Below are 14,701 nucleotides of genomic sequence, written 5' to 3' on the forward strand. Positions count from 1 at the left end.
CTGAGGCACACATTGACGGTGGTACAGCGTAATCCCTATCACTATACATTGAGCCAGACATTGACAATAGTGCAGCATAACTCCTATCACTATATACTAAGCCAAACATTGATGTGGTGTAGGCCTACCACTTCATTAGTAGTAGGGATGCACCGAAAACAAATTCTGGACTGAAAACTAAAATTCAGCATTTACCTGGCCGAAACGGAATATGCCCCCCCCCACACCATAAAACAAATCTAACACTTATTTCAAGTAAGTAACACACCAAAATAGGACAAAACAATTAAATAACAATATTTATATATATATATATATATATATATATAATTGTTAACAGCAATCACATTCCTGTCATGCCCAGGCATACCCAGATTCCAGGATGTACTCGCAGACTTGGCATGATAGGAGTATGATTGCCCTATCTACCCCTTCTCACTCCCTTTTGTCCTACCTACCCCTTCTCACTCCCTTCTCCCTGTCTACCCCCTATCCCCCCCGTCTCACTCCCTTCTCCCTATCTACCCCCTCCTAACTATCTACCCTCTCCCACTTTCTCTCACTTACCTTTCAGGAGTCCTGCGGTGGGGGTGCAAGGCCTCCGTCTCCCAGCTCTGCCACTGTATGGAACAGTATAGAGTGATGGGAGTTATGATGTACTAGAGCATAATTATATAATGAAAAATACATTGAAAATGGTACAGCATAACACCCATCACTCTCACACACTTACCAATCCGCACACACACACCAATCCATATATACCAATCAACTCTCACTCACTGAATGCTTTCCTACCTTTCCTCTTTTCTCCTTACAGCTTTTTTTCCTCCTCTTCGCTCCTCTTCTTCAGTTCTTCTGTCTTCTTCCGGGTCAGAGGGCACGGACGGCAGTGGGCGCGGCTTCAGTGTTGTGCGCCGGGATCCGACAACAAATCCCGGCGCACAGCAGCTGTTGCCGCGCGGATCGCAAGGGAGCGATATCGGAGGCCTTTAACAGACCTCCGGCTCCCTTGAGTGGTTTTACTCAAGGGAGCCGGAGGTCTGCTAAAGACCTCCGATACCGCTCCCTTGCAAGCCTGCTCCTCCAGCGGCGGACATTACTGTCTGTCTCTGGAGGGGTGCCGGCAAGTTGGCACCCCCCTGATGAGCGGCACCCGGTGCGAACCACCCCCCCGCCCCCCGCTAGGTACGCTACTGAAAAATACAGGGTTAATCTTCACTGCCCCCAGGATTTACATTCCCCTTAGTTTGCCCCCCCCTTTACCTCTAACTGCACCTTAAGTTAACCCTCAGTCCTCAGCATTAAATTAACCAACTGCCCCTAAATTAACCCTGAAAACCCCATTAACCACAACTGCCCCTAAATTAACCCTGAAGACCCCATTAACCACAACTGCCCCTAAATTAACCCTAAATACCCCATTAACTATAACTGCCCCTAAATTAACCCCCACCTCCCCTAACTTTCCGCAGCCCAAATTAATCTTATACTCACAATTAGATGAGTTCCTGAGCTATGTGGATGCTATAGGAAATGGGCGGGGCCAATCGACAGTTTGGCCCTGTCCCTTTCGTTCTCCCTGTCCCTCCCATTCTCCCTGTCCCTCCTTGCAGCCAATCGGCAGTGACTGCGGGGAGGGACTGGTAAGTAGGAACTGCTGAAACAGATTATAAAACGAGGGGTATTTTAGGGAGCATTTGCTCTGAAAAAACCCTCATGTTATAATCGATAAAAATCGATTCAACTAATCGATAATTAAATTCGTTGGCAACGATTATCATTATCGATTAGTTGTTGCAGCCCTACTGTAAAGCTACTGGCACAAATTTTGTAGAGGGAAGAAGAGGAACATTCTCCCTCTCCGCCTTTCACCGCTTCAGCTCATTTCATGACATTTACCATATTAACCACTATTTATAAATAACCCCTAATTTGGAGCAATACTGAATGTCTTGTCAGTGCTGATGTTTAGAAAGGTTGTTACCTTGCATTATCCAATAGCGATATAGAACAACAAAGAAACATCCACACCTAGGACACAAACCCAGGAGGTTCCTCTCCACAACATGACTAAACATTCCAATGAACGAGACACATATTGTAATGTTATGTTTAAGTTCAATACATGCAAGATATTTCAGAACAGTAGCAATATTATATATTTATTTTTTTTACAAGTGGATTTGTGTTGCTGCAGAGACTTCTTATTGACTGTTTCTCATAGAGAATACTTTAGTATACCGAAATGATCGGTACCCCTCCCTTTGTTAATACCTATTACCCCCTAAAACCTAATTTCTGTTTACCAAGTGGTATGTACTCACCTTTAGTGCATCACCTTCATTCCCATCCATGACTTCCAGTATGAGCGCAGCCAATATGTTAAATCCTTGACAGTATCCAACAGACTTGTTCCATCTGGCATAGGCCAACAGGACACGTTTCAAAACCACTCGATCTTGCTCTGCCTCCTGTCCGCAATAGGAGCTGCAGCCTGTTCTGTGTAGATCCTAAGGAAATTAATAAAGCATGGACATTTCCTTCACCAAATGTGTTCATCAAGAGGTATTTCAAGGATTATGCATTACACGAAAGTTCATTTAAGCCATACATACTTTTGACAGAACCGTGCCTGAAAAAGCTCTTCCAAAAAGCATACTTTAGTAAATCATATTGCATGATTAAACAGCTGAGCTATGTCTGAATCACTTGGTGAGTCAACTAGTATTTAACATTAAGCAAAACTTCAATGTAGCATAACCAGTTGTAGACTGGTCTGTACAAACAAGAATTTCAAGTCCATGCTTTAGAAAACTTAAAAGGAACAGTCTAGTATCACATATAGCCTTACTAATGAAGAACGAATATTAAAGAACTTTGTAAGTACTTTAATATACATTCTTTACCAGTAAGGGAAAAATATCCAAACATATCTTTAGAAGAAGAACCAGCACACTCCACCTCTGTACTCCACTATTTCCACCAGTTCTGGCAAGAAAGTTCTGAACGGTGGTTATTTCTGTGCTTGATCACCATCATCTAGGTATGCCTATTTTATTTCAGTATAAAGGATTATGAGGGGGTAGTACTTTTTATACTAATAAAAAAAAAAATCTAACTCAATCCAAAATGTTAGTAACCCATATCAATGTGAGAAGAATTATTGTAATATTACATTTCTTTTGGGCTCAGAAGATAGATAAAGTAAACTTTTTTGTTAAGATCGCGATTAAAATTAAACTAATAATGACATTATAGTTTATAAGGTTCACTTAAAAGTAGTTACCTTAACTATCTGTATACCCATGGAGTCATCATCAGGATTGCTTCTTTCATTGAATGTAAAGCGAAGGGTTTTTTCCCAGTCAATAGAAATGCTGTGCAAGTAGTGGTCTGCTAAGTTTAGCCATACCTAGAAGAAATGAGCACCATTATTTTAAATGCTTGCTAAAACACTCCACAGCCTAAGGTGACTGGGTAAGTAAGCACAATGAGAAACACCTTCCTTGCCTCTTATTCCATGGGGTCTCATTCATAAATATATCTATGAAATGGAACTTATATGCATTTTAGTTTGGAACACTTAGACATGCCAACCAACATTCCAGGTGTCCAAATCGGGACTTTGTCGTTGGATGTGACCAGATTTGGGCAAGGGTTGGACTGCCTGTCTACCTTAACACAGCTTCAGCTGCTAAAGAGGACAGTGTTGTTCCATCGATTTTATACTTTACTGGGCCAATCAAGGAAAATTAGAGGATCTTTCCAAATGACCAATGATCCACAAAGCAAGACAGTGCCTAAGAAAAGGAAATGTCCCAGTGAAGGTAGTCTGCCAACAACATAATTTGCATAAAAAAAAAAAAAAAAAGAAGTTTTCAAAACACACAAAAAAAACCACTTACTCTCTGCCTCCATTCTTTTGGTATACCGGTTGGGAGTCTGGCCACAGCTTTAAGAGCATCATACCACTATAAAAATGAAAAAGAAATTATATATATGTATTTATCATTGTGAGCTTGCAAGCAGTGCTCTCTCCAGCTAATGTATCGGTTTGTCTTATTCTATCAATTCTAGTCTTGTCATACCCCTTGAGTATATGTATTGTATTAAGCGCTGCATAAACTGTTGGCGCTATATAAATAAAAGATAAATAATAAATAAATAATACATTAAATACAAACATTCAAATGTTGCTTGAGAAAATAAATCCAAAACTCAAATATCACCATCTTTAAAAAGGCATAAATCCTTTACTACACTATTACAGCCACAGCATACATGAACTGAGCATGAGCAGCTCACTGTTGCATGTGCTCAAGGTAGTTGGACAGGTCACTTGAAATGTGTTTATTTGTTGTAATGTATGCATGCATTTCATTCACATGTGAGTTAGGAAGAAAAACAAGTATCGTTAAAATGTTATAAACCTTGATTTTTTTAAAATGTATATTGATTAAGTTAAGTTTTCCATGGACACCAGTGAATTTTACTGCATGACATTTGGTTGTTGGAGGTTTTTTCCTCTTCTGCTAGCTGCCTCTACTAAAAGCAGGAATTATAATTCCAATTTGCAGCCAATCAAATACATGCATAAATTTGGTATGGCTCTAGTGACACAGGTTCCAAAGCTTTGTTTCATTTCATTCGTTTGTGAAAAGGTTCACTCATCTCTCCTGCTTGTTTAGCACTCAACAATTAATCTTCATTAGTGGTAACTTGAGAATAGAGTCTGTGACGCACAAAAACATGAATCCTATCACAAAGACTTTTTGATGCAGGGGAAGAACAAAAGTGGGTTATAAAAAGTATAATGTGCATTACGAGTTATTTCTTACTTAATTCTATTGTTCCACCTGTCAGTTCATGTATATCAACTGCTTGTTTAGAATGTTTTCAACACACTTTTTGAGGGTTCTCAAACAAAGAAAAGGTCAACTAAGTGACTGAAGCTACTTTAATGCAAATCACCTGACATGGTAGGTAAATATCAATTTGAGAAGTTGAGGGTGTGATCATGAAATCAACTGTTTCACGATCATATGATAGTCATGCCACGTGCACACATGGACATATTTGCGTTTGTTTCACTGTTCCTGGGTCTCTAATCTGTTTACTTAACCAACAGGGGCTTCCTGACAGCTTGTCTGTCACAAGTGCTCGGACTCTGCACATGTACATAGTATCAGGAACTAGAAGCAGCGCCAACTTGTGTGCCGTAGGTATGGTCTCCAGCAAGATAGGATGGCATGGCTGCTTTAGTAAAGAGGAAAGGCTTATAAACATTCTGCAGGGCACAAGGAAGCCAGAAGAACATATACATCTTGTTAAAGTACAACAACAGAAACAAAGGACATCATTTCTATTTTCTCTAGAAAATGATGTCTTAGGTATTTTTAAGCCACAGTGGCCAAAGACTTAGTAATTCAGATTTGTCCAGAATGGGCACTTATGCCGACATGTTCTTTATTTCTACAAAAGTATATTGAGATATAATTGTAAAATAGGTCAATATATAGGAACAGTACCTGTTGAAAGCCATTCTGCCCAAGGGAGGGTTCAAGCGTAAACTTCAACTTCGTGTCCACACCTGAAGAATAAAGAATAGGGATTTCAGGACTATTTCCCAGTCAATTAATTCAATTATCACAATACACTCAACAATAACCCGTGTTAAAAATAAAATTCTAAATATACTTAGATGTATTGTAGGCTAGTCGTAAGACGTAGGACATACTGTGTGAAGTCCTTCCGAAGAGATATGCTCCATAAACATTTATCTACGCATTGAAACTAAAGTCAGATTGGACGCTGTCCAGTGCTGAAACAGCCCAGTGCCCAAATATTTCTTTCCTTCAAACTACCACCAGCCTGCTTGCAGGAATCTGAAGAACTGATCATCGGTAGGGTTGATGAGCATAGAAGAGTACCATACATGTGTGATACAAATTAAAGATAAAGTTAAAGTTTGTCATACCCTTTGTATGTACTGTAAGAAGCGATGTGTAAATTGCTTGCGCTATATAAAAAGATAATAAACCATGCCAGTGACTACTGTTCCTGTCATTCACTGCTCATCCAAGCATACCCAGTACATGCGTGTACAACAGAAAGGTGCTCAGCATAATACTGTAACTGATCTTGCTTACACAACCCAACCAAGCTCACTACGTATCTACAGGGTCATGGAGACCCCTTCAAGAGAGCTGGAGGCCTGGCAATCTAATGTCACTGGCCCCAGCCAGGTACAGCACTGTGTAAATAAATCCCCACCCAGCAACCACTGGAAACCAAGCAAAGAGCAGCCATTTGCCTGAACAGGAGTCAGCATCAGCCACAGCACAGCAAGCTCCATGTTATACAATGCTTTACCAAGTGCCTCCATTCCTCGGCTCCTGCAAGGCACAGTGTGTGTCCTATTCTGTGCAGGCTTCATGCACTGCCAGCCAACGGCTGCTAATCCGATAACTCTTCAATAAGAATTAACACATGATTATACCCCTTAAGTGACAGATGGGAAGAGCCAAGTATCACTCGGTGACTCACACTAGTACGCCCCCATCAGAAGGGGCAATGCTCAGAGTGTCTCGCCCCTAGGCATGGCTAGCTGTTGGGGGAAACGGCGAGGAAAGCCTCCATTGGGAGTAGCACTACACCCTGATCGAGCATAGATCAGCAGCAGGCATTCACCTGGCTCCAGTGTGCAGAGCAGCCGGGGTGCAGTCCGGGAGATGCAGTTCCTTTTCTTCAGCACATTGCTCAGAATATTGCCCACTCCACCCGCGTTCTGCCTCTTGAGACATCTACTCCCACGCCGCAGGGAGCACGTTAGCTTCTCCTGCCTCATGGAAACGCCGAGTCGAGATGCAATCTAAACCAAAACAGATCGCCGGCTCTCGATGGCAGCGGTGCGATCCAACCGTCATTCACCGGTGACGCAAATACATCAGTTTCTCTCCCGCCAGATATTTGTCAGACGGCAAGCAGAGGCTTCGGGTGCAGGTAATATCCGCAGTCACATTAACCAGCCATGGGCACAAGGGGCCGAGATCCGGGCGCGCATACGGTGCGAGTGTACAGGGCTTCTTTTGTTGAGGGCATCTGCACTGCAGAGGTAACCAAGAGGAGATGCAGGAAAGAGGCGGGATCAGGATGCGAGCGGCCCCGCCTACTCACAATGATATCATTCTGAAGGAGAGCGGCTCTTCCTCGTTCACGCCGCCTACGCAACGCTATTCTTCAAAGGGATTTACGGAGAAGTGGCTCGCGGACAAACTGAAGCCCAGGAAAGGCACTAAGCGACCTGGCGTACCGTAAAATGCCATACATTCACCTACGGAAATTATCAGTGATATAAGAGCATGACGTATAAGGGAGGGCGCTCCTGACATTTGACGCAAATTAGCTACCAAGGTGGCACTGTTGCACCCAAAAAGCAATAGCACAGTGATATTTTAATTTTAACACCGGTGCATAAACAATTACATTTATTGGCCTTGACTGACTAGCCCTACCTCAAAACTACCATGTTCCTCAACGGGTCGTGGGTGAGAGCCCTTGTAACCAACACTTAAGTTAGTAAGTTAGACTCAGTAACAAATAACTAATTGGGTTTGTGTCTACATGGCAGCAGCTCCATTGAATCCTTAAGGCCCCCTCCCGGCAGTGTGCGGGTAATATGACATCACATCCGGGTGCCTAGGAAAGAGGATGGCATGGCAGAGGTTAAGGGGTTTTAGCTGGGATGCTGACCTAACCTGACTCGGGGCAGCAGCCAAGCAAAATACATCACTGTGTATTCCTGGTAAAAATAAAATAAATCAAATTACATAAGTCACGGGCAGCAGATGTTATTATTGTCAAATGGCCTACATATACACCAAGATCAGCCCCCAATACATGCCTGTGTGAGGCCAGCTGTGCTTCTGAAGCTAGAAATGGGATGTAACAGGACTTTATTTCTTCCCAAAATATGCATAAAGCATACAGGGGAGGACAACAGACACCCCCCCCCCCCAAGCTAGCACAAATTCTTCAAAATTTGGATGGATGGATACAGTATAATGTACAGTATATGCCTTATGGGTGAGCTTAGAATAGCTTGCCGAGGAAATAATTTTTTTTTTTTTTTTAATACCAGAAAAGCAGTGCATCGCTTAGCCCGCATTCACTGAAATGGCTCATGGAACACAGCTAAAGTTAAAATATAATGGTCCCCAAAGAGGTGAGGCGCATGCTCCTCATTTCATCTGCTAAGAATATACAAGGAAGATGAATAAAACATTACAATCTTAAAAATGCCAGCTAAATGTAAGCATTGAGGTCCCAGCTGTCTAGATTATAAATGGTGTCAGTACCGTTAAAGATAATCTCCCGGTTTATTTTTGTAAATGCATTCTTATATTGATGTAAGGGTTTTCCTGGGTGGACTACAGACCCCAGGGGCTGGAACTAGCCCAAGAGATATCAGCGGCACGGTGCATGAAGTTAATACTCCTGTGAGTATTGATACAGATGCACTTTGCTATTCTTCTGATTATATACACTTTCTATGGTGAAGTTCCCTTTCCAAATATTTAGATTGAGATTGACAAAGACTATTAACCCTTTGTGTGTCAGACCAGAAACACCAAGACTAGCTCTCAAAGCGTTAATGTCAATAGCCCTTCCTCGCTCTTATGTATCCTCATGTGACATCCTCTCTGGCTGACTAATGTTATATTAAATGCCAAGACTCCTTTTTCATTATCTAGATACAGGGCCTCCGAGTCACACAGCGCCACTGAACAGTACCTTGTGTTTAAGGTTATCCCTTCAAGTGGCAAAAGCAAGGGACACCAATGTAATTCCAAGGGCTGCCGCATAGGGGCCTTGGCACTTGTGGCCCCAGCTGGTGTGCCAAGGAGGAGCCTGTGTTGCACCAAAGTGCAATAAAAGGGAAGAAAAGCTAAACATTTTCAAAGAGTTGCATGGTATTAGTTATTTCAATAAGGAGAATATAAGAGACGGGTCCATACTACTTCCTTGGGTACCACGTATGCCTCTAACTTGTATTGATCGTTTTGAAATGATCCCACTTGGTGCAACTTTTTACATATTGTTAGGTACACTCAGTAAATTGTACACTACATAGAGGCATGTATCCTTACACACATTCACAAGTAACACTTGCATGCAGGACATTAATACACACAAATCATTTTACTCACGGGTTTAGATATCCACTGTTGCGCTAACGCTACTTTTACGACCAAAACCTTTTCTGAACGCCAAATGAACGTGATTGAGCGATACATAGTCACTAAACCAGAGCTGCAACCGAATACACGGTCAGGAAAATTATCTATATAGCTATAGTTTGATTGCATATTTACGCTCCCTGATATAATATGGCTTGCCAACAACCTGACTGTTCGTGTCCTCAATCAAAGCCCCTTGCAGCATAAAACTAGAGGCATCCTATGTTACCATGTAAACTCCCAATTTCATGAATGCATCCTAGGGATTAAGAGCTCAAAACTCCCCTTAGGAAGAAACATACACAACACTTGTGTTTGTTTGATCTAAGCGAGGTTGGGATGACAAGCTACAAGATGTGTTGGCCAGTTTTGAATTCTTGAAGGTAAGCTCGCGTTCAAACTGTCATTGCAGAAGCCAGTAACAGTATATTGGGAAGTTATATTTAAAAATGTGACTGTTGTTCAAAGATTGAAAAGCAGTCACAGCAATGTCAAGTTCATTCCTATGGTGAAACAACCAGGTTTCAAGCATTAACCCTAATAGTATCTGCCCAGTGCTGACATATTAAAAATTATAAATATATTATATTACATATTGTATTCTGTCACAACAGTTTGTTTTCTTCATTCATCCTAAGGCATATGCCGAGCTTTGCAATTGATCTCCTTTCTCACAATATCACCTCCATTAATCACCATTTCCTTTTTATTTCCATTTAATGGACCAGGATACCGCACTTTACAGACAAAGCAGATGCATTAGACCTAAGTGTATGATGTGCTGCATCGTTTCAGGATACGGTTGCTATGGAAACACCTGCTACAGGCAGTGATGTGATTACAGCCCTGTTAAATTTGGAAAGCATCAACCTAAACTTGGGAGCTGCTAAAATATGGAGAGGTATTTTGCAAGCACAAGTCCTTTATAACACTTTTTTATAAATAAATTAAAAAAAAAATTACATTATGCTGCAGCACATTGTTCAAATAAGTTACTCAAAACAATTAAAGGGACACTGGCAGCTACACAGCAAGTTTTTTTTACAGGGGTTTTGTGAATTTAAAAAACAAAAATGCGACAGCTATTTAGTTTTTTGCCAGTGCTACAAAACGTGTTGCCTCTTTTGAACAAAAACAGGTTTTGACCTTTCCGTTTATATTGCACCAGCAGATTCCATAGCGCTGTATTTTGAGCTATACATTCTGCTAGTCTGTATACATCCTGGGGACTTGTTCCATCAAAGATCATATGAAGAAGCTCATGATATAAGAAACTGCACTTAGTTGCCTGAATAAAGGTAAGTGTCGTAGCTTCACACTCGGTCCAGTGTTAAAGGCTTATATATAAGTCTGCGTAGACTAATATTAATGCCTATGGGCAGAGCATACACTTTACTACAGAGATTCTTCCCAGAAAAATGTGTATATGTTTTCGGCACACTAAGTGGCAATAATAAAGTAGTGCTCCTATGGGTTTTTACATCAAAACAGTTTGTGCTGCCCCTATGAGGTGGGTATGCTTTAATGGGAGAAAGGACTTTACACCTGATGGTTGCAATGGCAGGAATTCTGGATTCATACATATGCGCAAGAGATTAAAATGATCCGTTATGACGATTTGTCACATTTCCGATTCTATGTTGCACAAGTTATGACCCTGCATCAGTTATTTATGCAACTGCAACTCATCTATATAAACTACATAAATCTATTTTAAACTCAATATCAAAAAAGCGTCTTGAATGGTAAATTTTCACTACCTACTATCCTGTAACCGAGAAGAAAACAGCTAGAGATTTACAAAAGCAGCCAATATGACTGCCGCTTAACACATTTTGCTCATCTTAGAGATGCAGTCCAGATTTCCCTTGACTACTCGCTGACTTCAAAATCTATTTCAGAAGAAATTAGAACTAATTATATTATTGCACGCGTAATAAGGTCAGTCATTCCTTGTCATTTGTAATAACAAAGCTTTAATGCAATTAACTACAACAAGGAATCTAGCTCAGAGTACTAGTTGATAAGATTGTATCACAGTTAGCTATGCTTGCAAAACTTTAATTTTTTGCAATTAATTGGTATTTGGAAAGAATACATTTAGGTTGCCCACTGGCTGCATTACAGGCTTCTATAATGAATATATTGTTCTTTGTCCGTTCTGTTGTATGGAGTTTGCTATTGGTATGTCTTAACAAGTAAATTATTTGTAATTTCTTATTGTTCTTTATGATGTTCACTGTGCAGTGAGTGTTTACAAATCATTTTATTTTTAAAATTTATTTATTTTAAGGATGACAAAATTTATACACGTTTTCATTTCCCCCCCCAAAAAAAAGCTTTTGTGTACCACCTTCGGCCGACAAAATAGTTTAAAGGCTGCTGCCGCTTTTTTGAAAACAGTTGATGTTAAAAATAAAATAAAACCACCATCTAGCACACTAAAATTTTTATAGTTTACATTCATTTAGAAATTTGAACCATTCGGACCATCTATTCTCCCCATTTTTCCTGACTTAGAGACCTTAATCAGTTCTCGTCTTATCTTAAATTCAGAATTAAACTAGCCTCCCCTGAAACATGACAATCTGCATTCGTATATAAACCTTTGGGTTTAATGCCACTTTCCAATATTCATGAGGATGCATCCATGAATGATTCCTTACATCTAACACAATCAGCGCGAGGGTGACACATTAAGAAAATAAATGTACGTAACAAGTGATGAAACGGAAAGAAAGAGGAGTTAAATGAACACATCACTAAACATCCCAATGCAATAATCATGTGTTTGGTTAATGTTTACTGTACCTGTACACAATGTGCTGCCACGCTGCATGTCAACAAAACAGAGACAGGAACATTAGCTTAGTCTGTCTTAGCTTAAGCCATTTATGCGTCTCATAAAAACTACACAGCTCTTCACTACAGTAGTAATCAATACGTCTGTGATATCGGTGTAGACGACTGCTTGAACATAGGTCTCATACCTTAACGGCAAGAGCCAGGGTTGTTAGAAAGGGGATCTATGATTAATTCTGAAAACGGTAGAGAGCTGACACTCATAACAGTGTATCAGGATACATGATCAAAACACATGATACTTTTCAGGAGAGAAGATTGTTTATTTTCTAAACAAAAGGTTATTACTAAATCGCTTCAAGGTATTTTTCTTGGAATATTAGTGTTCCTCCACAACTATTTGTGAAAGAAAAGTAAAACCAAATATTTGCATTTACAGTAGATTTGTGAGTTTATGCGATATCAAAAAAGTTTAAAAGTGCTGTTCCCCCCCTTCTGAATAATGTTAAGTAACCCGACCCTTCCTTAAAATAATTCTTTAATCAAGTAAAACACTGCCATGCATTCATATTTTTGCTGGGGATACTTAATTATCATATGGCACAATCGAAAGCAGACACTGATAGGTTGTTGCCATAGAAAATTTTAAACAAACACTTTTGTTTGTGTTGTGACAGAGGTTTCTTTACTTGACATACCATAGAGTGCAATATTTTCTCTACATGGAACAGCAAAGTTAATGCATTTGGATAATGTATGCATTTAATAGACGATCAAATGTACCGGTGTCCTGGCCTTTTGGTTTGGATGAAATTCAGAGGGCTTTTTAGCGTTGGAAACCAAATTCGTTGTGACTCACACTAGCTCTCTCACATGCTTATTCACATTCTCTCAATGTCATCCTACCATCTATGCAGACCACTTCTGCGTCCCTGACTCGTTTCTTACACTTTAGCTTCTATTCTTGGCCCTTCTTTCTTCGTCACTCCTCCTGCGTCTTCTTTCTTCACCTGCTTCTCCGTAAACCAAGCCTTCCGGAACACTTCCGCAAAAGTGCGGATCATACGGACATACCTGAGGCTTCACTCTTTTGCGTAAGTACTCAGAGAGGCAAGAATAACGAAGACATAGTGAAAGAGAAGCGTGTCTGCACTTCTCTTTCCACGTTAAATCTGTCTGCATTATTCTGGTGTGTTGGTGTACTTCCCAAGAAAAAGAGAGGAGCCATGATTACAGCTTCTCTGCATTCCTCCAATCTGGGGAGAGGGTGTGCCCTCCGCCCTTTTGCGGATGTGCTCCAGGAGGCCTGGTTCATGGAGAAGGGGATGAAGAAAGAGAAAAAAAAAAAAAAAAAGGGAGAGCTGACGAAGAAAGGAACAAGAAGAGGCAAGAGAAGAAACAGAGCTGCGGGAAAGGAGACAGACACAGAAGCAGTCAGCGGAGACGGCAGAGAGACATTGAGGGAGAGCGTGACAGAGCATTAGTAAGTATTAGTGAGTTAAAAAGGACAACAAAATTTAAATAAAAAAAAATTTTTGGACATTCATAAAAATTGACTAAATTCACAATTTTCGTTAAAATTTAAATTTGTACGAATTTGAGTGCATAATCTAGTATTCATTGAGAAGATATTTGGAGTGATTATGAATGTCCACATGACAGCTAGGTTTAAAAGCGGGTGATGTTTTACTCAGTATGCATTATGGATCATAGCTGTTCACTACTGCATTCAGGACAGATTTCATCTTATGCAGATGACCAAAATGTCACAGCAACTTGGGCTAGATAGACTGTGCTTTATTTTATCTTTTATTACAGGTAATACTTACGCCTTTTCTGTGAAACTGCCTGCAAACACGCAGTGACAATATCGCAATTCTTCTGCAGTTTGTTTTGGAGTCTGTCCTTCTGCTTCAGCTGACGTAAGAGTTTGGCAGACTGAACCCCAATTTGGTGGTCCAGCTCTCCTCTTATAGATTTTAGTTCTCCAATATCTGAAATAAAGGTTAAAAGTAATGAAACCACGTTGTTTTTTCAATACCTCATCTAACGAATTCATTTCAGACTGGGGATGATTTTCCATGTTCTTCAGCAGGGGATTTACACCTGGGCAGCACCTTCCTTACTGCAAGTCCCCAGTTCCTCCTTAACCATGACAAAAAAGTGAGGCCACGATACCTTGTATCTTGCACACCGCCATTAGTTCCCCCACTGCCCAGTATGATCAGAGACAAAAAGACAACCTTTGGAACCATTAATCATTCCTTGTGTAAACAGCGCAACGCGTAGCCTGCTGGCTTCAAGGGGAGAATGGATACCACCAATCTTTTAATTAAAACTTCTTAGCATGTGGCATAAAGCCCATAAAATTAAGAAAAACAATTACCTAACAGTGAAATTAAATGCATTCTCACAGGAGGAATAAACACTTTAAACTACTACCTCAAACAAATCTCTTGGAAACATACAGAAATGAATAAAACTCATTTTCAGTATAGTTTTGATGAACTCTTATTGGGTATTTTAAAGCGAAACAGGGTAGAAATCCAGACTTGCCCAAATATTCGAGCGATTAGCCAAAACATCAAATGTGCTGTACAATGAGAAGATGGACAGTATTTTAGTAACTCGTCATAACATCAGCCTAATTGGCATTA

The 14,701-nt window shown here is 40.4% G+C and overlaps 1 protein-coding gene across 4 annotated transcripts in view; it reads right to left on the bottom strand.

The window, feature by feature from the left end:
* Positions 1-14,701, bottom strand: part of TBC1D30 (TBC1 domain family member 30) — a 37,251-nt gene that overhangs the window by 12,056 nt on the left and 10,494 nt on the right. For 3 of the 4 annotated variants that reach the window (XM_089486168.1, XM_089486167.1, XM_089486166.1), the window contains exons 1-5: positions 6,694-6,850; positions 5,532-5,593; positions 3,909-3,974; positions 3,290-3,415; positions 2,328-2,513 (exon numbers count right to left, since the gene is read on the bottom strand). In XM_089486168.1, coding sequence (XP_089342294.1) covers positions 2,328-2,513; positions 3,290-3,415; positions 3,909-3,974; positions 5,532-5,593; positions 6,694-6,850 — 597 coding nt within the window. Of the gene's footprint in view, positions 1-2,327; positions 2,514-3,289; positions 3,416-3,908; positions 3,975-5,531; positions 5,594-6,693; positions 6,851-13,873; positions 14,039-14,701 lie in introns of those variants that run through there. The other variant, XM_089486164.1, reaches the window with a different exon arrangement.

This window comes from Sceloporus occidentalis, unplaced genomic scaffold, assembly GCF_023333645.1.
Source record: "Sceloporus occidentalis isolate IW3139 unplaced genomic scaffold, rSceOcc1.0.p SCAF_28, whole genome shotgun sequence".
Taxonomy (NCBI): domain Eukaryota; kingdom Metazoa; phylum Chordata; class Lepidosauria; order Squamata; family Phrynosomatidae; genus Sceloporus; species Sceloporus occidentalis.